The 27,190-nt window shown below is 39.5% G+C and overlaps 2 protein-coding genes and 1 long non-coding RNA gene across 3 annotated transcripts; 1 reads left to right on the top strand and 2 right to left on the bottom strand.

The window, feature by feature from the left end:
* Positions 1-1,955: 1,955 nt before the first annotated feature.
* Positions 1,956-4,851, bottom strand: LOC122975459 (calcitonin gene-related peptide 2). The gene is made up of 4 exons (XM_044343905.1): positions 4,732-4,851; positions 3,708-3,803; positions 3,060-3,200; positions 1,956-2,936 (listed from the first exon to the last, which is right to left on the bottom strand). The coding sequence occupies exons 2-4, from the start codon at positions 3,785-3,787 to the stop codon at positions 2,762-2,764; spliced, it is 396 nt and encodes a 131-aa protein (XP_044199840.1). The 5' UTR covers positions 3,788-3,803; positions 4,732-4,851; the 3' UTR covers positions 1,956-2,761.
* Positions 4,852-8,134: 3,283 nt separating this feature from the next.
* On the bottom strand, positions 8,135-26,110 carry LOC122975458 (solute carrier organic anion transporter family member 1C1-like). Its single transcript, XM_044343904.1, has 16 exons — positions 25,859-26,110; positions 25,527-25,665; positions 24,933-25,088; positions 22,889-23,030; positions 22,599-22,731; positions 22,372-22,490; positions 20,181-20,327; positions 19,875-19,973; positions 12,649-12,876; positions 12,336-12,500; positions 11,889-12,084; positions 11,586-11,751; positions 11,087-11,271; positions 10,689-10,753; positions 9,292-9,409; positions 8,135-9,137 (listed from the first exon to the last, which is right to left on the bottom strand). The coding sequence occupies exons 3-16, from the start codon at positions 25,032-25,034 to the stop codon at positions 8,615-8,617; spliced, it is 2,388 nt and encodes a 795-aa protein (XP_044199839.1). The 5' UTR covers positions 25,035-25,088; positions 25,527-25,665; positions 25,859-26,110; the 3' UTR covers positions 8,135-8,614.
* LOC122975460 lies at positions 14,181-16,120 on the top strand. Its single transcript, XR_006400675.1, has 2 exons — positions 14,181-14,509; positions 14,613-16,120. It is a non-coding gene; the product is annotated as an uncharacterized LOC122975460 (long non-coding RNA).
* Positions 26,111-27,190: the final 1,080 nt, after the last annotated feature.

Here is a 27,190-nt window from a genome sequence, read left to right as displayed (position 1 = left end):
TGTACCTTTAATGTCAGAGATTAATGTGGCCACCAGGTCATGAATTAGACCTAAAATTCCATCAAAACATTCATCAGCCACCATTACTGCAGTGATAAACAACTCACCACCCGATAGCTGTTGGAGTAGAGTGCCATTTGTGATTTTACATGAAGTAATCGACAGATCTTGACACCATCCCCGTTCTATGTCAGGGTGTTTGGTGGATAATGGCTGCATTGTTTTCGGATTCATCAGCAAAAGCCGGCACTTGTTCTATTTTTGAAAAACCTTTTATGTCGGTGTTAACCATGCATGGGAGTATTGATGTCACTGTCTGAGATGATCGGGTCACTGGTAATCAAACACAGGTTAATGTTGTGCGTCATGGTTCCCCTCTTGATTTTCATTACTTTACCCTGATTAACCCCCGCAGGAACACAACACATGAAACTATGTATGATATAATTACTATGACCATATATGAAATACAGTACTGTGATCACAGTTCTGGCATAAAAAAAATTAGACAAATTGTGCTTCTTCTTCTGCTTCTTCAAAAAAAAAAGAATAATATGTTCTATTATTCACTGAGGACAAATGCTCATAGATGTTTTGTGGGTTCATTTCAATAGTCTGTGGGTCTCTTGATTGTGCAATTGAAAACATACTGCTTCTGAAATTAATAAAGAATGTTTTATTTTACTTTGATGCCAACCAAAGGCTACCAAACACCCATTAGCTCATTATTATAACGCATGGATTCTCACAGTATAATAAATGTAAAGAGATATTTGTAGGGAGCTGTCAACACATGCAACTGTCACAGGAGTAGCAGGAGATGGACCAAAATGCAGGACAAAACAACCAGAATTAACTGAAGAATGTCTCTTTGATAAAGATTAAGGCATGCAGGCACAGTAAAATAGAATAGAACAAAACAAAACCAGACAGAGCAGAGCAGACCACAACAAACTGAACAAAGGATCCAATAAGACTCAACTGAAAACTAGGGCTTAAATACAAACTGAACTAATGAAATAACAAGGAACAGTTGGCAAGACACAAGGGCAGGCTGAGAGCTGATTGGCTGGGGAAGACACAGGGAGCAGGGCAGGGCTAACGAGGCTGATACTGAGCAGGTGTGTAGATGAGCAAAGGAGGGAAAAACAGGTCAAATGCAGACAAACAAACATTGTGCTATGGAGTTAAGAGAGCTGCAAGATAATGGGCTCATGAAACCAGCCTGAAACACCTTCACAAAACAATGTGATATTTAAGAAACACTGTCATACTAAACCAGGTGAAAGTAAAAGTATTTCAGATTTCACTTCAGTTCTGTATGCTCTTCCAATCGAATACATATATTATGAACTAGACAGTAAAACATCTGGACCAAAGTTCAATGCAATGAGCAACAATAATATAATCTGCAACATATCTCATCTGTCCTTCCAGTTCAACACACAGGGGAAAAAAGTCTGAGGGCATCTGGTGGACATAGAGCCAGACTGTGACAGAACCATGATGGAAACTTGGAGGCTGATAGATTTATAGATTACATTTGATCACAGTTAATTAACCTGGTTTATAGGACTGTAAATGATAACGGTTTTAATTAATTACTACATTTTTAAAAGGCAATACATATTTTGATCAAAGGAATCAATTCCTGGAAGTATCTACTCTCAAAATTTCAGTGTGGTGAATAATTTAGCCTTCTTGTACAACAAGCTGAACATAAATGTAACAGTAGTCAGCAGCTTGTTGTCTGTCCAATAATAATATGAACACACAAGAGGGGAATTTTGAAACTTTACTTATAGTAAACAATTTGAAGGTTGAAGAATTTGAAGGAGATCCTGTAAAAATTCCTACTTAGGAAAGATCCTTAGCCAAACTGGTTAAACAGATTAACAATCAAATGTAACTTTTAATGAAACTGATTTTAAAAGTTTCAATTCATACATTTGTTGATAAAAATTTAAAATTTGGGAATATTTAATGCATTGAAATCTTTTCACAAAGTAAATTTTAAAAGGTGTACTGAAAGCTGAGGTTGAATTTGGAGCAAAATGGACTAAACAGGCAGATTTAGTGAGGTTAAGCTTACAGTGTAAAGGCCAAATGTTTGTGATTTTAGGCCTCCACATTCCCAGTCAGCACAAAACACATGTAGCTCACAGTAATCAGTTAAGTGTGGCAACTCCTAACACATATCACTATATTATCACATTATTGTATCTAATCTGCATCTGATCTATTGGATGTTTCCCTTAGCTACCTCCCTAGAGATGTTACCTCACAGCCCCTGCATGCAGATGTAATAAGATGCAATAACGCAATAATGTGGCTTTAAACGCATTGAGATTTTCAAAAATATATTTTCACAATTTTATTATCAAAACCAATATATGATAACATTTATTTCATTTATTTTATATGGATTTACATCTGTTTTCTTTTAGTTGTTATTTTATTATTTACTTTTTTCAGTTTGTTGTATTTTCATATTCACATCTTGCCATTGTGGAACAGCATTAACAGAGCAACAACACACACAAAGCCAGAAGAGAACAAGCAGATTGACTTTGATGGTTTAAACAAAAGGCACTGTTTCTTAAAGTTTATAAAATAAACAAGAACACTCTGTTCATAACCATCGTCAATGACTCCAGCGGTGTCATCGTTATTAATGTCATTCTCATAATCATTGTTACATAAGATGTCTAGTTATATCATCAGAGCACTGGGAGTGCTGGTGGAGTTTCCTCAGTCTCTACTAGAGAGGCTGGTAGCTGGGAGGCAGCAGCAGGTCCCTCTTGCCGTAAGTGGCAGATCCCACATTGGTTGGAGCATAGACAGTACCGATTGTGTTACTGGAGCGGACCAGAAAGTCTGCTAGCCTCTGGGTGACACAGGTGGCTGTATTGCACTTCCTCTTCTCTATGTGGTGGCTAAGAGAAAGAGAGAAAAGCACAGAAACTGAGAGATGTACAGCAATCTAGACAATTTTCACAACTGTTTTTTAATGTAATGAGGAGATAATACATCTGCTGATTTCTGCAAATGCTGTTTACCTGTCCATAGCTGTGAGCCCCCTCTGCGGCCGTGTACCCATGAGGCCGAGGAATGGGTTGGAGATGAGCCCGGGAGCTAACCAGCCTTCACTGTCTGGGAGGGCACTTTCCTGCTCGCTGGATGAGCTGGGATTGAAGTACCTGAATTGCAGAGGGAAGAGAGCCAAACTGTTTCTCACTGATAGCCACTGATAACCTCTTCAAAACATCTACAAGTCCTGAGAGCGAGAAGAAAAAGTGGCCACTTAGCTCCCCTGAGATGCACAATGAAGCACTCTCCCACAGATGAGCACAATTGACTTCCACCTCCAGTTATACATCTGTGCCCCGCTGCTCCTCGTACAGAGCATTACAGACCTTCTCATTGCACAATTTCCATGACATTCAGCTACATGTCTGCTGACCTCAGGTTAAACGCCCATATTTATTTCCTGCCTATGAAGACAATTAAGCTGCTCTGCTGTCATCTGATCTGATATGATCAACATTTCAGCTCAGAGAAACTTGCTAAACTGAATCACTTTCCACTGTTAAACTCTATAATCTTAGAGCTTAAGACATTTTCTCTCTCTCTCTCTATACAGATCACAAGTAATTGCACAGACACACCAAAAAGCACACTGCACTGCTTGTAGTGTATTCACTTACCTGCGGCTTGGGGCAGTGGTGACACAGCGCAGCAACACAAGCAGCATGAGGAGGAGCACAGGCACCTTCAGGTGATACATAGTGAAGGGTGATTACCTGCATGAACAGAGTAGGTTAAGCAAAGTTTTCTTTATGTGTTATGGATGACTGGAGGCAGGGTAATTTCTGGTAATTAGTCTTTATTTAACTAGAGAGAGCTGATCAAAACAACAGCAGCAATTTATGAATATGATCAGTGGTGAACAGATAAGAGAGAGTTTGTCCTTTCTACAGGTATTCTGAATTTGTAGAATCATCATTATGAGGTGAAAATGAAATATAGTCTTGATTCTATCACAGTATAAATCACCTACAATCTAATTTAAAGCCATGCTCAATGATTCAGTGACAATAATCCACTGGCACTTACCAAGTTCAACCAATTGAGCTCAAACGCTCTTAATAGTCTCTTGAATTTCATGTTGATTAGATTTTAAGATACAACTAGGGCTAGAACTAGTGATAATTTTCAGTAGCTATTAATCTGTCGCTTATCTCATCAGTCAATCTTGGAGTCTATAAAATCAGAATCAGAAGTCAGAATATAATCAAAAAAACCCTTCATAATTTCTGAGAACCAAAGGTAATGTCTTCAAAATGCTTATTTTGTCCAACCAACAGTCCACAAACTAAAGATATTTAATTTATTATCATATAGAAAAGCAGCAAATTCTCACAACTGAGAAGCTGCAACAACAGCTTTTTAGCTTGAAAAATGACATAAATTCAAGATAATGCTTAGTGATAGCCATTTCTTTACATCAAATAGAATGCATCATTTTATGCACATTTCCCTGTGATGCAACAAGACACACTTGATGTCTTTTGGATCTTGAATTCAAAACAAACAGAAGTTCAGTTTATTAGAACAACACGCAACCTGAGTTGCAATGATGGGACCGATAAAGGTTCAGTAAAATCTGAAAAGAGGGAGAGATTTAACTAAAATATCCTAATCAAATCTACAAGAAAACGGGCTACTTACTTTCTGTTGTTTTAGCCAGTAGCCAGCAGATCCCAGTCTGTCACTGGAGCAGCCCAGGGTTTGTCAGACTGTCACACAAGCCGACTCCAACAGTTATAGGCTCTCCGCTCAAACCACTTGTGACATCAGCTCTCTCCAAATATAGCCTTGCATTTTCATTTACACAGAATCGGGAGGGCGAGGGTGGGAGGGGGGGTATTAAGGGGGGTACAGGGAAATCCAAGAGGGTCTTATATGTGTCACACTCTGCTGTACCTTAATGTACACTCTTTAACCCATGCACACAGAAAAAAAACTTTCACAGTACACACACACACACACACACACACACACACACATCTGTGTACGTCACCATCCACATCATCATCTTCGTCATCATTGTCATCAGCGTCTGTGATGGGACTGACCCACCGTAAACCCACACTGGGGAGAGGAACACTGTCAAAGTGGGAAGCTGTCTTCCTATTTACCTTGAGACACGGAATGAAGTTTCGGGTCACCAAACTTTGGCCCTGCTGCCTCCCTCTGGGCTTCATTGACGATGAATAATAAATGTGAAGATGAATTATCATTAATTATGAATGGTGTCTCATTATTTTGATGGGATGAGTCAGAAACAACTGAGAAAGTACTAATTAATGAAGTGATGGTAATAGTTACACTTTATAGCCACATGACCTGAGAATCTGACTAGTTTGAGGTGGATCGCAATAGTTTCCAGTGGTTAACAAACTTTTTGGTGTCCCTGGAAAAATAGTTTTCTGTAACTTTAAAACTGCTATAATCAATATTTTTACGTTGACAATGGATCAAATGTGTGTGTAATGTGTAATGTGTAAGGGGCGCTTGTAGTAACAAATGTACAGATAACAATCCCTGAATTCTGCAGTTCACCTCAGCTGTTGGGCAGCTGGGTGTTTTAGTGTCTTTCAGCTCCTTGTTTTGGTTTTCAGGCCCACATCTCTTTTGGTTCACTCTCACCACTCTCATAGTGTCATTTTCTGCCACAGAAGGTGGTTGTTTTCAGTGAAAAAGCTTTGATACCAGCTACCTGCTAGTCGTTAACTACAGACAAAGTTAACGACTAGCTGGTGAACCTAGTGGAGCAATTAGCAGCTAAAGAGACAGATATTTCCCTCAGAGGTTCATGGATACCAAAACAGAGCTAAACAGGAGAGTGAATATTGGACTTACATTTGCCACGTGGCCAAAAACATGACTCCAAACTGATGCTGGATGTGTAAATAGGCAACTAACAAGTTCAGCCTACCACCTCTACATTATGTCAGTGTTGTGTTTGCTTTTTTCCACTGTCCCCATGTTCATGAGTAAAGCAAACATCCCTACGACTGACATCAGATTTTGATTTCAGTGTTGCTAAACTGCTAAACCCTGCCCACTTCAAACCAGTGATAAAAGCCAGTACAAAAACACAAATACAGAAATCTCTCATATGAAATGACCAAATCTGTTCTTATATTGGCAGACATGGAGTGTTCATATAAGACCCCAAAGCTCACAGTAAGAAGCTGATTGACAAAACTGGTTTTCAGAGACTTAATCTCTCAATTTCTGGTAGATCTTCAGCTGGAGAAATCCTCTACCGCATGGTAGCTTTGTTCGGATTAACCAGAAAATGAACTGTATACCTGAGATATACAGTATATACAGTGATAGCCACCATGGCTGAAGGAAAAGCACTCATAAAAATGTAATTATCAGAGAATGTATGAAAAAAACCCATTGCATTTAAAATGATCATTATGACTATGTTTCTGAGGAACAATGTTTGTGTGTTTCTACAGAGATCATCTAACAGTCTCACTGGGGAAATGCCACCACAGGCTGAAGGCTGCTGTTAAGTGCTGGTGGTTTCCACCACAGCTTTGAGCTAACAGAGATGCAATGCAATCCTAATGCACATGTAACATCCCCAACACCATCAAACCCACCTCTGTCCCTGGAACACCTCCCTGTGTTTCCTGTAATCTTTCCAAGAAAGCCTGCAGTAACTGCTGACAAAGACAGAGTGACAACACTCACTGTTCTGTTTTACAGGTGTTTCTTCTTATGGTTTAAATGCATCTAGTTTTGGACTTACAGTAATGAATTAATTGTTTTAGTTGAGGATTTACTCCATTGGTGCTTAGATACAATACACAACAGATGTTTGTTAATCATTGGCAAACACTGGTTAATAAAACATTGTATTAAATTTTATTAATATATATATTAATAACATATTAAATATTTAGCTATTCAAGTGTGTGTGTGTGTGTGTGTGGGGGGGGGGGGGGGGGGGGGTATGGTTAATATGCACAATCTTGAGAGGAGAGACAGCAGAAGAAATGAAAAGGAGGGTAAGGGAGAGAGAAAATGAAGAAGGATATGAGTGGCATGTGTTGTACTTTAAATCAATTTTTGTCAGCTATCATTTCAGGAAACATGTCTCGTCTCATTGTGTTGTCACATCCCTTGGATTACTTCTTACTTAAATTTTGAGGAATTGATTTCCTGCTCATCAGACAAACTGAAAGGTTTATCGGACAAGCCAATCATGCCACAACTAACCCTACATTTAGAGAAAGCAGAGTGATCCTGCACAAATAGCTCACATGCTACACAAGCTCAATATGGATTTATTAGTATTCCTCTAGCACTGGACATAAGAGGGATCAAAAGTCACTGGGGAATGATTAATAGAGACTGTAAGTGAGTGCCAGTAAAGGTTATGGGGCTTTGGCCTGTGATAATCATGTTGACAGCAACCACACCGGGACAGTTTGGATGCTGTTTATAGTTATCCAGAGATGCACTGCTCCAGTTTATTTGTAATACCTATGCACAAATGGTGCAAAGCAGCCAGCAGCTCAAGCTCCTCCAACCCACAGTCACAGAGATCTTTGGTTGAATAACAGTCTAGTCAAGTTGTTTTTTTAGAAAATGTTCTAAGTAGTGGAGAATCCAGCAGCTGAAGTGACAGATATTTCCCTCAGGAGAACTTAAAGGGGCGTGAATGTTGGACATGACTCCAAATGAACGTTAATATTGCTCTCTGTGTGTTTGATGTGTAGCATGTGTAGCATAGCAATAAGAACATGTTCCTCATACCTACTTTATAAGATGATGTGTCAATATTGTTCACAGTTTGTTGTGCTGCCCTCAAGTGGCCAAACATATAATCATTACAGATTTAATTAACAACAACAAACATTTGAAAATTGTGTTCTCAATTTGCTCTTTTAGCACATAAGCCACTTAAGTAATGAACCCAACAGAACCGTAATTTTCGTTCATTTTTTTTGTCTCCACAGCATGATATTATGAAAATCATTCATGGTTTCATGAATAATTTTGAGACTGTTTATAGATCAGGTGTGCAGAACATAATGTGACAATGATATCACTCATTCAAGGTATCATTTAATGTTGTAAAAACAAAAACATGTACAGTGTTTTAGCCAAGGAGTTTGCTATATATCATGCGTTCAATCTGGGTCTTGTTGGGCTGCTCTTTAGTGATTTGCACACATGATATAATAACTTGTTGCTACACAGTCTCCGCACATTAAATTGTTGGTCACTGTGCACATCCAGCACTACCCCATTTTAATGCCCATTATTGTGAAATGTTTCTACATTTTAATTTATGCAGAAGTGGAAATAGGACCACTGGTAGTCCCCTTCCTCTTCAGGACTAAGTGTAACGTAACAGCTCTATCCTGTAATACAGTAAAAGAGGAAACAATACTGTTAGCATAGATGAGGTTAGCCCAGAGGAATAAGCAATCCATCTTGACAATCTAAGTGATTGTGAATTTTGGCCTAACTGGTCCCAGTTGGCCTTGTTTGACCCTTTAGTTGAAAATACACTGTTAATGACTTATTTTTGTGGGTTGTCAGTTTCTATGATTTGTGCTGCTTCTTTCTCTGACTCATTCTTGTCCCCTATGTGATGGTCCAGCTCCTCTTCTTTCACCTGTGCATTGATCTCCTCGCAGACTTTGTCTTTCCCATCTTTCACCTCCTCCTCTGACATCAGCCCGTCCATCTCTGTCTTAGCTCCACAACTAGGAGGAGTGAGCTCAACAGTGGTCTCCACTGTGTTATGAGTGGAGGGAGAGAGCTGCTCTGTACTGTGAACCTCCTCTCCCTCCTCCAGTTCTGTTGCAATCCTTACCCAAACTCTGGGGGCAAGAGGGAGCTTGGGAGTTTTAGGAGCACTGGGTCGGTCCTCGGCAGGCTTTGATGGGGTCTGAAGTTCAATTTCCTTTGAAGCTTTTGATCGCTGCGTCTCTGTTTCTTGCTCTGGCTTCCTGAACTGACGTCTGAGGAGGACTATAACGGCGATGATAAAGAAATAGGAGGAACCACTGAGACAAGTGGTAAGACCCAGGAAGATGATCCTGCAAATAGAGAAAAACAGATGGACAGATAGTAGAGCTAAAATCTTAATAGCTATGGTGTCTAAAGTGCAGAAGAGAAAAAATAATACCATTCAGCACTTTTGAGCAAATTCATAGTAGCAGTCATGTTCTATGTCCACATTTGTAGTCATACCTGTACATTTCAGAGTCATAAATGCGACACGCCCCTCTGCCACCACACTTCTTGAGCGACCATTTCAGGCAAGTTGAATCAATCAGGGCTCCGAAATATACTGGTGCAGGAATTCCACCTACAGACAGAGCATCACCCACATACGTACTCTTACAACATTGCAATGGAGGGAAATCTTGCATATCTCAATCTCATTTTTTCTCAGATGATCTTATTTTGACTTCCACACACTGCACTAATACAACAATTAACACTCAAACTAGACTAAAGACAAAGACATTTTTCCTAGAGGAATGTTTTGGGACCTATCTGGAGCACTGCTCCCAGATAGCAAAATTGCTGTGGCCCATATCCGGCCCACACCCAACACTTTCATGTGGCCCACATACCGCATGGAATGATGGCACTTGGGCGGTCCGCTCCTGTTTGCCAGATCATTTGGGACCGCCCAAATGCCATCATTCCACACGATATGTGGGCCAGAAGAGGATATGGAATGTGGGCCCGATCAGGGCCGGAATAAAAATGAACTGTGGTCCAGATGTGGGCCAGATCCAGTTTATTTGTTTAGTTTTTGGTTTACATGTGGCATTGCTATGGTTTTCTTGTGGCCCAGATCTGGCAAACAGGAGCGGACCATCCAAGTGTCATCATTCCATGTGGTATGTGGGCCACATGAAAGTGTTCGGTGTGGGCCGAATATGGGCCACAGCAATTTTGCCATCTGGGCTGTCTCGTATATTTGCCAGAACTGGCCCAGATATGTTTAAGATAAACGGGCCACATTTGCTGCATCATATGTGGGCCATTTCAGGCTCACGTTCAGATAAGCCAGTACCAATTGTGCCACATCTTTACCTAAAGTGGCCCGATAATGTTCAGCAATATTTGGGCCATATTTACTATTTCAAATGTGGGCCACATGAGGCTCACACTATGACAGCCAGTGCTGACTGTGCCATACAATTGCCAAAAGTGGGCCAAATTTGTTGTATAGTATTTAGCCCATATTTGCCATATCATATCGGCCACTTTAGGTTAACATCAAGTCAAGCCAGTGCTTACTGTGCCGTATATTTGTCAGAACTGACCTTCGTATGTTTTAAGATAACCAGGCCACATTTGCTGTACTCTATGTGGGCCACTTTGGTTTACACCCACATTAACTATTGTTGACTGGGCCAGAGCTTTGCCAAAGGTGGCCCACATTTGTTTTGTGATGTTTGGGCCCTATTTGTTATTTTACATGTGGGTCACTTCAGGCTCACATCCATTTTGTCCGGGCCAGAAGAAGGTCAGCAGTGCCGTATCATTGCCTGAAGTGGCCCACTTCTGTATGCTATCTGGGCTGACATTGAAAAGCAAAACAAGTACAAATTAAATATAAAGAAGCTTACCAAGAGTCCTAGTTACCAAGGCCTGCATACCCAGTGCAAGGGATTTAAGCTCTGGTGAGATACATCTGTAATTACAAAACAACATCAGGTCCTTTTAAGATATCACTCTGTATAAAAACAATCATTTTTTCCTTTTCCAAAAAATGACTTTGGAGGAAAAGTTTTACATTTTGGGAAATACGCTTATTAGTTTTCTTGCCAAGAGTTAGATGAGATGATTGATACTACTCGTTTGGTAATTATGAAGCTATAGACAGCAGTTGGTTAGCTAAGCTTAGCATAAAGAAGAAACAGCGACGTCACTCATGGCTCACAGAGGTTCATATCTAAAGAATGAAATACACTAGATATTCCCAGTCATGATTATTTTACATCTAGCCAGGAACAGGTACACAGACCGTATGATGACCATGTAGCCAGGAGTGGCTCCCAGAGAGTTGATGAAGGAGCTGAGAACAGACACAGCCATGTAGGAGGTGAAACTGCGGCTACAGTCCTTAGCATGGGGGCACTGGCCCAGCCTCACTGACGTGCTGCTGCCTGCTGGGTAGGAGGCAGACACACAGCTGCAGTTGTGAAAAACCTGACAAAAAGAAAGAAATATAGGATGACTTACTGGAAACTACCAAAGAAAAACAACACCCACTCGCAGTATCATCTGGAAAACAAGTCTTTACTATGTCTCAGAATTCTTACTGTACACTCCGCAGAACAACTCATATTATTTTAACATTTACTATTTACAGAAATAAATGTAGAAAAAACATGTCTAAACAGTTTGAATTTAAGTTGTTCAAATGCCTTTAAGGTTACAAAACAGACAGCTTCTTGGTCTTGCATCCATTCTTAGCAGCTTTACTGCCAAAACTGTATGTGTGTGCATGTGTGTGGTCCTACTGTGTTCTTGCCGTATCCACTGGAGCTGTGGCAGCCGGCAAAACACGGAGAGATATAGGTGATGCCGCTGTCTGAGCACACGGGGTCCCACTCCTCTGCTGAACACGAGCAGTCTCTGTTACACTCTGAGAAGAGCATTTCACTGTTGTGTGATACACTGTGCGTCCTGCAAGGCAACAAGGATTTATATTTTATATCAGCTGCAGGGTGTGGCTCTAAAAACAAATCTGTATTATTGTATTTTTTGGCTGTAAAAAGAGTGTATAGTTGCAGTATTTTGATTTGTTAAAGCTGTGGTCTGACCCGTTGTATGAGATGGTGAGCCCAGCCACGGGAATGTTGTCACACTTGGTGCCAAACTGCAACAATGAGAGGAGGTACGCCAGGAAGGATGTGGCAAAGGAGAGCTGAGCCCCTGACACCACGCTCAGCTTATACCTCTTCATCAGCAGCCCTCCCAGGAAGATCCCCACTGCCACTGCTGGCAGGTTCAGCACACCTAGAAGAAAAAGTCAAAAGGTTCTGGACATTGGAGGCCCTTCTTACATGAAAATACCGAAGGAGGTCTCTCGGGATCAGACACTCTGATGTTTTATATCCTCTATGAGCGTTTAAGCTTTAAAAAACAGTGCTGGAGAATGTAGGGATGTTCTAAGAGACACCAGGCACTCTTGAAATCTAAGAGGTTACATTTTCTATTTTCTACCCAAAGCAACTGAATTCATGTTGTTGTTTTTTGTTCTTTTTTACCTATGAGGAAGTTGGCTCTGGATGCAGATTGTCCAAACTGTTGCTCCATGTATTTGGGTTTGAAGGTGAACAGGCCGATGAAGGCGTTGAACTTCAGGATGCTGCCACAAAGGAGCAGGAAGTAGACAGGAGTTCCCAACAGACGCTTCAGCGAGGGAAGAAACCCTGTGGAAGAAGATCCAGTATGAATACAAGCACAGGTACGGAATCTATTCAGATGTTTTTCATTAGTACAATATTAGATATAATGTAAATTTGAATTGTAAGTACAATAAGGTGCCCTCTGTGTTTTGTCAGAGTTAAAAGAGTGCACCTTTTGCAATTTCAGTTAGTTTGAGGTTGTTGTTGAGGGCATCCTCTGTCTCATCAAAGGTTTCTCGGGCGGGAGTTGGCTTGTCTTTATCTCCCTCCTGCTTGGGCAGTGAGCGGGGGAGGAACCAGAAGGGAATGCTGGAGATGAGCAGGAGGCCAGAGGACACAAAGAAGCCCATCCACCAGGCGCCCACCCAGCGGGCATCTTTAGGAGTAATGGTCACACTCTCTGGATGGAGAAAAGAATGTACAGGGTTTGAAGCAAGAAGGAGGCCATTCCACCAGTGTGTATTTAATTTTACACTTTTAATTTTGATCTTTCATTCCAACTTTTATTTGGGAAAATAAGGCTAATCATCTTTTGAGTATCTATTGTCTCTAGTAGCGACACTGTGCACTTTAGGTGGACTGACTGTTTGGCAAATAAATCATTGATTTTACCTTTTCAACATATTTCCTGACAGGAACAATCAGAGAAGTCCTCACTAACTCATTCTGACAGGTCTGCAGCCTGTTTTTACAGTAGTGGGTCAGACCTTTGCACCATTTAGCACTATGAGCAGCTGCTCAAGCCAGAATCACTATGTCTGTTTGGTCAAAACATCTAGCCAAAAAGCATTCTTTGCTTTATTGTAGGAGGACAACCGCTTGCTCTTTAATTCTGTTAACTAATCTTTGATTCTTAAGGAAAATAAGAGACAGACTCCCTGGATTCCTAAGTTTGTAAGGCCTGCAGAACTGACCTTTGTAACCCTCCAAGTGGGGGTTCGATCAGTGATGCTCAACAGACTCAGAAAGACCTCCTAGAAACCATTTTGATAAGTTGAATTACGACATGAACTAAAAGCATAAAATGATCCTAAAGGGAAAACAACTCCCACCTTATAGATGGAAGACAGGCTCTTATCACCAAAGCCATAAACTAATCCACATTCCTGAGGACTTTGTGAAGCCCCTTTCAAATCTGTGGCAAACCTGAAATTCATGTAAATTAAATGTCTAATCATCATGTAACTTATATCATGTTATTTGTCATGTAAATAGAGAAGGAACAGTATAACTTTCATAGGTGTATGACTATCTACTAAAGAGATATAAGACTTAGACTTTATTATCCTTTTATACTAACAGGTAACAATACTGCTCCTCTATTGACAAGAGTTAAATTCCCTCATGTGAAGAGTTAATGAATGTTTAATAACCATGTATTTGTATTTTAAGTGTTTAACTTGTGATCCATTAACCTCATAAACAATCATGTTTTAGTAGTTGAATTAGACAAGTAGTTTGGTTGAAAGAATGAAGTCTCTCAAATAATAGGAATATAAAGATAATATTTGAAGGATTTGAGTTTAAAGTTTCTTTTATTGTTAAACAATAGTCACGTTGAATGCTTTTATATTATGAAGTAAGTTATGTCAACTTATATTTAAATATGTTCTATTCTATCTATCTATCTAGAATTAGATTTCACCAAATTCCTTTACTTCAGGAGGCTGCAAACCACCAGCCACAACTAAAGCCCCTAGAACAAAGAAATTGAATATTCATCAATCAAATATATCTGTGTTTAACTTTTTATTGCAACGAGTTAATTTACATTATTAGTAAGAAGAAGAAGAAGAGGAAGAAGAAGAAGAAGACAGTTCATCACGTATGCTCTGTTCATTTATGCACACTTGTCCCTCCCAAATAAACAAATCATATTGATCTTTCTTCTGTTTTAGTGTTGGCAAAATTCAATTTGCCAGGTTCTGCTTCCTTGAGCCTGAAGGATTCTGCAGGCGTGGAAGTGTATTCGGACATATTTGATGAACTCTTGAAGTCATCTGAGTTGTCTTTCAAGGCTGAAGAGTGTAATGGTGAGAAATTGCAGTCTTATATTTTTCAAATTGTTTTTCAGATTGTTGCTGTTATTAATCGTGTGAACAGAATGTTACAATGCAAGGCTGTGTGTTTTCTTAGGTGTTGAGGAGGAGTCATCAGAGTGCTCATCTTTGTCAGAGTGGTCACCATCACATGCATCCCAGGGGTCATCATCAAGTTCTGACTCAACAGTAATACTGGAATCTACTAAAGCTCAGAAAAGACAGCTGGTTGAAGGACCCCCTGATGCCAACGTTGCAAGAAGTGTAAGTTATATTTTAACTGGGCTTTGCCTTGTGGCGAGCCATGTGGCTTAGCCCATCTCCTTTTCCTGTAGCATGAGGCAGCTTTGGTGTACAAGTACACCACCCTGGACCTGACACTAGTATGTAAATGTTACTCATATGTTACTCTCAGGATGAAATGGAACACGGCAACCAGCCAGTGAGGAAAGGGATGGACACACCAATGACTCATCTTCCTAGATTGATATTGACCCTGATGTATTGGTCTAACCCTACAATAAAAACATTGTAGTCACAATAGATATGTTAGCTCTGCAGTTACAGTAGGTAGCTGATGAATCTGCTATACTTGCAGTGTGACTGTCATGCTATTGTTGTTTCAGATTGTCAAAGCAGCCCTGTATTCAAAGCCTGGTGGAGACCAGATATTCAAGGAGTACGAGAAAACGAGCACCATCAGTGATGTTACAAGAAGAAAGATGGTGAACATACTAGTGGCTGACATGGTGGAGAGTCATGGGTACGTGAATATGCACTTGCAATAACAGGTTGTTGTTGTTGTTGTTTTTACCTCCAAAAGTCGGTGCCAATTTTGTCTTCACCCTCAACCATGTGCACATAAACAAATGTTGCATTTTTGGGGGGATGAATGATGCTGTTCTCCCAACATTGCAGGGCAGATCCTGTCAATTTTGAGATTGAGCGTGTAGCTGACCCTGTAGCTGAGCCTATAGCTGGACCATGAGATGAGATTTGAAGGAAAACACAACTTCTTTAAAAAGTCTGTTAAAAATTTTAAAAACGTTGCCATGACACTGGCTAAGAAACATCAGGAAGAGTTAGCATCTGATTTCGAGAACTTTAAGTTCAAAAGATTAAAGTTTGGTCCCATAAGTCAAGTCTTGGTCAGCAGTTTAGAGGGTGGAGAGGCGCTGAATGAAGCTTTTGATGTATTGACTGTTTCCACCACCCCTTGGGTCAAAAGCTATGGCACAGAGTATCAGGTGGGATGTATGTGGTTACTGGAGTTGAAAATGAGATGCCTTTGTTCAACAGGATTGATAGTATAATTATTAGAGACGACAATGCTTATCTTTTAATTTGGAAAGTCTCAACCCTTTTCTTTGACGATCATTTCAATGCATTTGCTATTGAGGAGAACACTGGGGTTTTCACAGTAATATATGTAAATGACCTGTTACATTACAGACCTTGTGATAGGTAATTTTCATATGAGACCGATGACCAAGTGTACCTTGTTCCATACTGTATTTATGTATGATGAATCCATGCAGTCTGTTATGCTGTCTGTTGTGAAAGTGATGTGGTGGCCTTTTAATGAGAATATATTTTTCTTAAGAAGTTGTTGCTTTGTGTATTTTTGGTGGGGTGGTTGTGGTGGTTAGTGGGGGCATTGGTAGTCACATTTTACACCTATTAGTGTTTATGCATTAGTTGTCAGTGTAACATTTTTAACCCCAGTCAGTGTAGCATTTTGTAAAAATGGCACTACTGTAGAGTACTATTGACACTACACACATGTTAGTCAGTGTTAATTTTGAACTCCCTACAGTGTTGAAATAACTAGCTGAGAGTAAAAACATTAACACTAACACTAGTGTAGAGTACTATTGACACTACAGAGGTGTTAGCCAGTGTTAATTTTTAACTCCCTATAGTGTTGAAATAACTCCAAAAATATTAGCACTAGTGTAAGTGTTAAATGAACACTGAAAAGAGTGGACGCATATAAACACCCTTCTTGTGTTAAATTTAACACTGTCAGAGTTAATTTAACACTGGTGATTTTGCTGTGTATACATAATGCATATTCATTTTCAGATTTGAAGGGATTATCGCACTGTTGTGTTACAGAATGAAGGCTGACAAATTATGTCTCCTGTTTAATCTCCCCAACTTGATGCTTAATGGCTAATAGTCATATGTCTGGAATAGTTGTTTATGTCTACAAAAATAAAATAAAAACACTTTTAGACCATTTTAATAGCTTTGCCATTTCTTAATATTATTATTATTATTATTAATATAATAACAACATCCTTTACATACGTTTACTGGAAAGGTATGACAATACTGTATTGAGAATGGTATCTTTCCTCATTGAAGTCAAGTGCGAGGTAAATTGCCATGATAGTTGTCAGAATCATTTGTAGTGTTTGTGTTTTCAGTGCCACCCTTTTGATTGTTTGCACATAAAAAGCCAAGTCAATGACTGTGTCCCTCAGGAGGACAGTGTGACCCAAAGTTAAAAGCCTCCCATAACCGTATCTCATTTAGCACCAGTTATGTTGTTGATCAGACCCGCCAACACTCCCGTTTTTCCCGGGTTTCTCCTTTTTTCACCCCTCTCCCACTGTGCTCCCGTTTTGCTGTTTCTCCCAGGAAACTCCCATAATTTGCATGGCCATCAACCTTAATTATGAATAATCGTCATACACATGGATCCATAATTTCTGTATGTTTGACTGAGGTCACCTAAGTTGCCAGATCGTCTATGAAACACAAAATACAAACACAATCCACACACAACATACAATTTCAACCTATCTGGCACCACAACCCAATTCAAGAGGCATGTTCTGCTCTCTGCACAGGCAGTCTTTCCTCCCGTCCTCTGTTCTCCTCCATCTGTTGCTGATGTGATTCACTGCTGCAGGTACTGGTAGAGAGGAGGGGCTGGTTTGTCTCAATTTACACGTAAGTTTACAAGAATTTGCCCAATTTTAAGATATGTGGCAAACTCAGATTAATATTTAGGCTACATACAGACAGCTTCTGTGTTATTAGCATATCCAGCGCGCTGTAGTTGTGTAAACATACCAGTGGTGGATGGGAAAGTGCAGGCAAAGCAGTTGAAAAAATCACTTCTCTACATGTTTATGCTTATTGAACAAGTGGTTTGATAAAATACTTACTCGCAACGGTTTTGTTGCACTTATAGTAAGCTCTGTGAGCGTAGTTGTCTTCAACTCGAGTAAAATGTTATCTTTCACTTCATCCTCCCCCTCATCAAAAAAACCTCCCGTTTCGAAACCTAAATGTTGGCAGGTATGTTGTTGTAGGACCACTTGTTCTCTAATTCTGTGAACTAATCTTTGATTCTTAAGGAAAATAAGAGACAGACTCTCTGGATTCCTAAATTTGTAAGAGCACACCTTCGGCCTGTAGAACTGACCTTTGTAACCCTCGAAGTGGGGATTTGATCAGTGATGCTCAACAGACTCAAAGACCTTCTAATAAACCATTCTGTTAAGTTGAATCATAACACGAACTAAAAGCATGAACTGACCCTGAAGGCCACTTGGACCGAAGTAAAACAACTCCCACCTTAGATGGAAGACTCTTATCAACAACGCCATGAACTAACCCTCATTCCTGAGGACTTTATGAAGCCTCCTTGCAAATCTTAGACATCATGAAGTGTTAATATGAAGGTTAATGTTTGTTATTGGAAGAACTGACTTATCATGAATCATGTAAATTGCTTAACTGTTTTTGAAACACGCTGACAGGACCGTTATTAATCAGAAATATCATGAATGCTTGGACACTATGAAAAGAATGTGTTTACAGCTTTAATGTGAAATAATAGGCAACGGTGACTTGAAGTGTGAGTTTTTGCATGTAAAAACCGGAATTAGATTTCACCAAATTCCTTTACTTCAGGAGACGCAGGCTACAAACCACCAGCCACAACTAAAGCCCCTAGAACAAAGAAATTGAATATTCATCAATAATTCGGCACGAAACCCTTTAAAACACACCCAAACTCCTCCCGTTTTATTCTAACTTATAAAAACAGCCTCAAAGAAATTCCTCTTTGAGCTGGCCTCCAAGAACTCAAGAAAACTCTTAAGACCTCTCTTTTATTTGTTTTTCAACCAAATATATCCGTATTTAACCTTTTATTGCAACAAGTTAATTTGTTTTGTTTTAGTGGTAACATTAAGTCTCGTATTTCCACGTATAGTAATTTAATTTGAAGTAAACACGTACAGTATTTTATTTTGAAGTAGACGCCGCTGAAGACTTGAGCGTAGTCAGACTAAACTTTATTCGACACTCAACTTAAGTTACTACAAGCGAACCAAAAGCCTGAATCTGCAACTTAAACCCTTGAAGAGGAAGAAGAGAGCAAGACTGCAACCCAGAAGTGAAGCCGGCCTGAAGACTCTGCCAGAGCAGCCTGAAACGGCTTGATTCTTTACCGGCATTCAACGCCTCTGCATCTACTGAGATGCGCCACAGCCCACAGCTGATCCGGGCTCTTCCACTTCAACACCGCTGGTGATGCTGCGTCAAACAACGCTGGACCTGCCAAGATGACGCCTGTACCACGAAAAGACACCCCAACAGTAAGGCATAACATGGCTTTGTGATCAAGGGTTGATGTCGAATAACGTTAAAATTAAGGAATTTATTTAGAGAAGTTGAATTAGCTTTCCCCTTAGCATTCCCCGGTACAACACGTCAAGCCTCGAGTCACGCATTTCGAGCCACTCTTGCTGAATAATTTTCTTTATTCATTTTTTAATCATTCTTAGGCCTTATTTATTTATTTATTTTACTTTCTTTTTATTTATTATTTTCTGTATATTATCTCTCTCTCTATATATATATATCTTCATTTATCCTAAAAGTGTTTGGTTGTTTCTTTGAGTTGCAGTAAACAGAGGTCACTCTTTGGGACAAGAACTCACGATTGTGAGACTGATTCATTGATTAAATTGAACAAGGGTTAGTGCTCCCTCCTGGCACTAACAAATCCTAACCAAAAAGGAGGTGGTGCCCTAATGACAAGGTAATTCATTAATAAAGTGTTAATACTCCTACATTATTAACTCTGTGAGTGACTTTATAGTCATTTGGTGTCCAGAACTTTGTTTTTGAGTACTGCAACTTTAAATTCAAAATCTCTTAACTTAACACTTTCATTTTGGTGCTAAGAAGTTTTGCTTCTTCAATTTTCCAATATCCATTGACAGTTATTTTTTTATTCTCATCTGCTCATATTTAGTAGATCAGCACACTGTAAATCTTACAAAAAACCTTGGTCAGTGTTTTTGCACTAGTAAAAGAAATGCATAACACTTACCCATATCAACATAGCCAATGTCAACATATAGTTTGGCACAGTAGGAGCCCAGGAGGAAACCAAACATGGGGCCCAGGAGAGTAATAGTCTGGAGACAAGCTGGCAATTAAAATAGATTTACATTTTTGATCATGTGGTCAACAAGACAGGAGAAGAAAAGAGATGTTTTATAGGTCTCCAGTGGAAAGACAATTAGAAGGAGGAGGTTAAAAGACACTTTTAACCGATGAAAAAGATACACATGATGAAGAAATACCTTTAGAATAAATTTCCACTGGAAACCTAGAGTGAACACTGATGTCTTACCTATGTAGAAGGGGGAGTTTTCAGCTTTAGCAAAGTCATCGATGTAGGAGATGCCCAGAGGTGTGACTGGGGTTTCTCCAATCCCCCGCAGTGCGTTCCCCAGGAATACATAGATCCACATGTTGGAACTAGACTCTTTCACGCAGACTGCACAAAGACAAAGCAAGAATGGGAGTAATATGCTCCCCCTTTTTTGACCTTGTCAAAACTGTTGCTGCTGCATTTTGAACTAGTTGAAAATGGGATTAACAAGACTGAGTGATGCCAAAATACAACAAATTGCAATAATCAAGGTGGGAGGATATGTAGGCAAGGATGACTTTCTTCAGGTCAGAAGTACAGAGAAGTGATCTGAGTTTGGAGTTGATACAGAGCCGCATGAAGCTTAATTTTACTACCTTATTGATTTTATGAGATTTTTTGCATGTGATTTAACAGAGGGTGCCAAGATGAGAAGAATTAATGTGGGTCACACACTGTGGTTCAAATAACATAACTTGCAGCCATCCAGGATTTAGTCATATTCAACTGACCAATTGTTATTTTCTGCAAATAAAATTGACCATCACACATGTAACACATCTACACTGCTGGCTGACTTCTGTTAGGGGAATAGTGGATATTTCATCCAAGATGAAGACAAATTTGATAAATTATAAATTTATATCTAAAAGACAACTTTTTGTATGTGTATCAAATTTTTTTAAATAAAAATTTATCCTTTATTCCGCTCACATATCATTGAGGAAGAGAATTTTAAAAAAAAAAAAGTCCATTTCTTCAAATATGCAGACAACCTCAGACATACATATGATTACAATGTGGTGTTGATTCAGTATCATAGTACTGATAATAGGATTTGGTTCTAATATTGCATATCACCGCATTGTATGCTACTTCCATATTGTCTTTTTTTCGAAATACATCACATCAGAATAGCTGAACTGGATCAATACATTGCATTCTGAGATGTTTTGGAAGAGGAAGAGTTAATTAAGCTCCACGATAGAGAGCGCACCATGGGAGAGTGGATCAGAACAATACAAAAATAAATCCAAAACTGAACTTTTTACCAGGCATATTACAAATGCTTGTAAAAATGAAAAAAATGATGCTCTGACATCATTTTTCCCTCTTCAAATCCAGCCTTGTTGTTGCTCTGCTCATATTTCAGCAATTCATACTCTGTATACCGAGTGATCATTGGCGTTATTGACATGAGGCTACAGTATGAATACTGCGTCTCTGCTGAGTTCTGGAGACGGCGCTCAACCTGGACTGTGCCTTTGTTGAGCAGCACGGAAGGCGAGTGGCTGTAAAGGTCAGACCAGGATCAGTGCATTCCAGAGAGGGTTGACAGAAAGCCATTAAGTCGTTGTGGTTTAACCAGATTTCATGTTAAAGCAGACTCTCTTTGTGCTGCTGTTGTGGTTTCCTGTTTACTGACCATAGTGCAGGCATCTGGTGCAGTTTGTCTTTATTGGATGTTATTGATGTCCATTTCATAGAGACTGGTTTGTCAAAGAGAGGCTGTTCAAAGGATACCGTTGGTTTTGTCTAACTAAACTTCAAATGTGACTAGGATGTTTGCACATGTGGCAATACAGTTGCATGTGTTATTGTTACTATTGTAATTCTTGCGCTGCACATCTTCAGTTTAAGATACTACAAGCTCAGACATGTGATTTAGTTATTAATTTATCAGACTAAGAGTTTACGGCCACAACAGCAGCTCTGTGAGGCTATATTTAGGCACAGCAGTGCTTTCAGCTAATTAAAGCAAAATTCTGAAAAGTACAACGAGGCTGATGGGAATGCCACTGGTTTTGCAGGTATTTGGTCATTAACCAAAGTAATGAACTAAATTTCATTCAATTTATCCAAAAGTAGTCAGCAGGATCCATCCTCTCATGAATGTTTGTACAAAATTTCATGGTATTCCATGAAGTGGAAGTTACACCTAAGGGTATCTACTGTATATACTGATTGTTTTAACTAAAGCTGCACAAGGTAAATTTGCATTTTGGTTATCCAAATTGCACAAAGAACATTTTTAACCAGTGTATTTCTTGCATAAAAGTCTTGCTTACTGCAGATTCAAACTGTGAATAAATAAACCACAATCCAAATTATTGATGTGTCTGTGGGAATCATTTTGAAGGCATCCATTCAATCCCACACACAGTCTTACCTTTGCTGTCTTCCACAGAGGGCTCTATCTGAATTTCAGGCACATCTTGTGTTTCCACACAGGCAGCGATGTTCACAGTGTCATTCTGGAAAGCCTGGATGACTGTGTCATACTTGTAGCTGTGAAACACAGCAGTGCCAAAATGAAACTTTAAGGGAGACACTCTGGAGTCCATTTTTGATCATTTCTTTTTATTTGTGAAACCTGGTATTTTATGATTTGCTTACCGCCCCATGAAGAAGTGTGTCAGGCCGGTGAGAAATGCCCCTACAGCCATCAGGAAACAGCCCACAGCAATGAGTCTAGGCCGATGCAGCTTTGCACCAAAATGGCTGACCACGGCTAGAAATAACAAGTTGCCTACCTCCAAGAAAGAGACACCATAGAGCAAAAGGAAAACAAAACATGGCTACATTTACTGTAGAAATTCAGCAGCAGCTGAAAAAGGAGGGAATAACAAAATGAGATCAGATCAGTTGCACTATGGATCAGGGTTAAATCAACAGTTAGACAGTACCCATCTCAAAACTGCCATCTATGAGTCCAATGTGTGTGCTGGAGAGGTCAAAACGTCTCTCAATCTGAGTGATGGAGCTCTTCATGTAGGTCCCTGTCAGGGCCTTGGAGAAATAGGCGAAGGACAGCGCTACGATAAACAACTAGAAAACACAAAGGAAAGGGAAAATTAGCCAAATACTGTACACTGTAAATGTACTTTGATATTGTACTTTGATACTGACACTACCTGACAGGAGCCCATAAAACAACATGTTGTCTGAACAGAACAACAAAGAGATCATAGATAAGTATAATTAAAGTGCCAAATTGGATATACTGCATACTTGTACATGATAGAAGCTTTTGAATTTGTCTTGTCCAAAATTTTGATGTTGGTTTGTTGTTGACATCCAGCCATGGACCAGCCCTATAACTGTGGTTGACCATGAGTGAGTGAGTGATGGAGTTACACCATTGGCTGTTGCTCTTTCAAAATTAATCGGTGCATGATCTGAGAAACGCAAAGTGACTGTGTTTCCTGCTCCGAGTTTGGGCACTTTCAGCTCCAGTGTTAAATGCAGCAAAGCCGGCTAAACTCATGTTTAAACAGAAGCGTAACAGCATTTCTACTGTCTCATCCTCTACAGTCCAGTGTGATTGACTCTGCTGACAGGCTGACAAAATCCAAATGCACCGCATATTATAACTGAATTAATACCAAGATGCACACTTTTTATTTCTTTTGATATTTCACATCACAAATGATGAACTGCAGTATTAAAACACAAGTCTTGCAGGTCAAACATGCAACTCATGTAACTGTTGTATCAGTTTAGTGTGGGGCAGCTGCTGTGCAGGTGCATTTGATTTGGCTGTAACTGTGGTAACCAGGCGGAGATAAACCTCCTGAATTTGCAACCAAGCAGCTGTCAAAACTTTCATTTCCACCACAGCCTTCATAATTCCAAACTGGGAGAAGAAAAAAGGCATATAGAGGCTTGACAGAGAGCACAGTTAAAGCATCCAAATAACCATCACTCTGGCAAAACACTCAATACAGAGTGAAAAACAAGAGACATCTGCAGAGTGAAACAAATGAAAGAGCAGGGGGAGTTAACAGATAATTAGAATAGTCTATAATTAGAATTAAAATAAGTTCTCTTTCCAATCAAGCATCTCAAGATATGAGTGGAAAATATTGTTCTTGCAGCAGCATTTAAACCTTTTCTTTTTACTCAAATTTAGCTTAACCATGTCATGTGATGCTACTTCAGTACACTTTAACAACAAATATTACTGGGACCACTACAGAAAATCGCAGATGAACATTTAATATCCAGGAATTCACATTATAGACACTACCACTGACTATCCCTGTAACACATTGGCCACAATTTCACACATTGACCATAAACAGTCCAGCTATATACTAAGTTTTCACCTAGTCTTGTTTTATTGTTTTTATGGTGATGCTTCTTAAAATGTACTTTTCGACCAAATATCTACCAACTGAACTAAAGCCCATGTGAAGAAAAAAAGCCTGGGATGAGACTGAGTTTGGAAATGTTTTGCGAGAAATGTTCCATTAACTTTATGCATGCTGATGTTGACTGCTGTCTAGTGCTGCAATCAGGCAAAGCTCAGACACGCAGGACTGATACTGACGTTTTTGACAAGGGTTGATATACTGATCTAGAGTAGACATTTGGCCTGCCAGGATTTTCAATGACTTGGTAAGGCTTGATAAACACCATGAGATCATCTCTTTGCATGATTTCACAATTTTGGAAAATGCTGCCTAAAACAGATGATGGTCTTACATTTTAAGCATTCGTCCATCCATCCATTAATTATCTATACCTGCTTATATTGTGTTGGCATAGATAGATAGATAGATAGATAGATAGATAGATAGATAGAATGAAGCACAGTCCATGAAGAAAAAACACAACTACTATATAGGTAACCAGCAGAGAAATGCAAGGAAAGGCAGCAAGATATAAAACTATAAGATTATTAGGCTCGATCTTTGTTGCCTGTTGATCTACAGATCACTTTAGTACTTTGAGAGTAGAGATGCCAGGACGTTTGCTGGTCGTCTGCTCAGGGACACACAGAGCCTGCTGGCTGGTCATCTTATCTCTGTCCTCAGCTGCTTCTTCCATCTTGAACTGAACGTCTTATTGGTCTTACTGGTCTATCTACCAGCCTACAGGACACTGCAAGAAAAGCATACATAGACAATATAGAGAATAAAAGAAGACATATAGACAATTAAAAGAGGCAGGTAATGTAAAATGTGTCTAATGTAAAGATTAGGAACATGTTCTTTGATTGGAGTTCACTCTTTTAATTCTATGATTCACAAGAGACAAGAACAGTTTATACTGTATTATCAACAGTTACCCTTTTCATTTAACTGATATATACATTTTGTATATAAAAGTATATTTATACTGTAGAACACATATTATGGTTTCAAGACTTTCAGATTCTCAGAAATTATGAGCAAAGCATATGTGATAAACTATGTAAAAAAAATACAAGTGTATAAGCTTTTTATACACAGTTTTTATTGTTATTGAAACATTTCCTCAAGTGCAAAGTCCTTGTGCAAACACATCAAAAAACAGAAGAGTTGTGAAAACAGACTGTACCTGTGTGTTAACTCCACTTGCGTTCTCTCCTCACTATCCTTTCCACTCAGTAAACATCAAGAGCTGCAGGTTGAATCCATTTCAGAAAAAAAAACTGGCTTCCAAAGACGGCTCTGACTCCACTTGTCCCCTGGTAAAACTGAGAGCGGGGAAATACATGCAACAGAAAGCATCACAATTAACCATTTAGTATGTTTTTCACAACTCCTATAATCCCCCCTCAGGTTTAGCCTGAGTAATACTCCCACCCACAGCACAGCTCGCCTTTTAAGTCTGATCACTCTTGACCAGCAAGCCTCTTGTGTTATCAGAGGACTTTCTGAATTAAATACCAAGTGCATTTCCAGGCTGAAGGGACTGAGGTCTTCCCTCTCTTCTTCTGCTTCTTCTGCTTCTTCTGCTCCTCTTTAAGCAGCCATGTTTCTCTCCTCTACTGAGAGAAGAAAGACCTGCTCTCCCCGAGCTCCTATTCTCCTGTCTGAGGGCAAAGCTGTCCCTCGGAACCAGCAGGACAAAAGGCCTCGCACATTTTTATTCCACACGCATGCCTGCCAGTCCTGGAGGGGAACAGAACAGGGAGGAGGTGGAGGTGGGGGCAGACAGATTAGTAACCCCAGACCATGCACAGTGGATTTTTTTTCTGTTTTTACTCACAAGGTAAAATATCAGATGCTTGTTGCTGTTTAACAGGATTAAAGTATATAAAATGCCAGTTTTAGTTTCTCACTGTTTAAAGGAAACTAGTTGGTGAAGGTCATAAGTGCCTTTCATGCATCTACTGATAACCATAGAAGAAGAAAAAACAAAATAAAGATGTTAGAAGTGGCCAAGAAATGCTAAAGAGACAGTTCCAGTAATATGAAAGGCTGAGAAATCCATTTCCAAATTTTTGGCTGTAGGCTAATGTCATAAAAAGGAAAATCTATCACAGTTTAACTCTGGGTTTAAAGTAATAGTTTCACAATATGGGAAACTAACTTATTTGCTTTTTTCTTTCATAGACAGTTAATTTACCTTATTTCAGCACAAAGATTGGAAACAGAGTAAACCAGCTAGCCTTTTCTCTAAAGCTGACAAATCACCACATAGTACTTTGTTTGTTTAATCTGTACAAAAACCACATCGTTAAAACAAGAGTTTTTGTGAGGTTTCCAGCAAAGAAACACTTTTGGACAAAGCTACAGTAGCTTTGTCTCCCTTTTTCCTGTCTTTATGCTAAGCTAAACTAACCAGCAACTGGCTGTTGCGTCATTAACAGACAGATATAGCTCTCAGGAAGTAAGGGAATAAGCATACATCCCAAAATGTCACACTACTCCTTTAATGAAGACTGTGCAGTAGAAACAGTGTGTCTCCGTGTGTCTCACTGTAAATGTGTGTCGGGGAATGCTCTATTAGTCCAGTAACCAGTGGGGGGCTCAGGCAGCCCGGCAGCAGGTCACACAATCAGCTTTGGCCTCTCACAAATTCCCAGGATTAAGATTAAGAGCCTTCACATTCCTGCGCGGCAACAGTGAAGGAAGTGTTTACCACTTTCCCTTTCTGAAAAATGATACTTGACTCCAGTATTGTGCGATTGGCCTGAACATTTTACATGTCTTTCACCACTGTATCGAATTTCAGGTACATTCAGATGGGAATGTAGGCTGTCACTGTGGTAGTTA

Source organism: Thunnus albacares, chromosome 23 (assembly GCF_914725855.1).
Source record: "Thunnus albacares chromosome 23, fThuAlb1.1, whole genome shotgun sequence".
Lineage (NCBI taxonomy): Eukaryota > Metazoa > Chordata > Actinopteri > Scombriformes > Scombridae > Thunnus > Thunnus albacares.
Note: the sequence above shows the minus strand (reverse complement) of the source record. Positions and strands in the feature narration are given on the sequence as shown.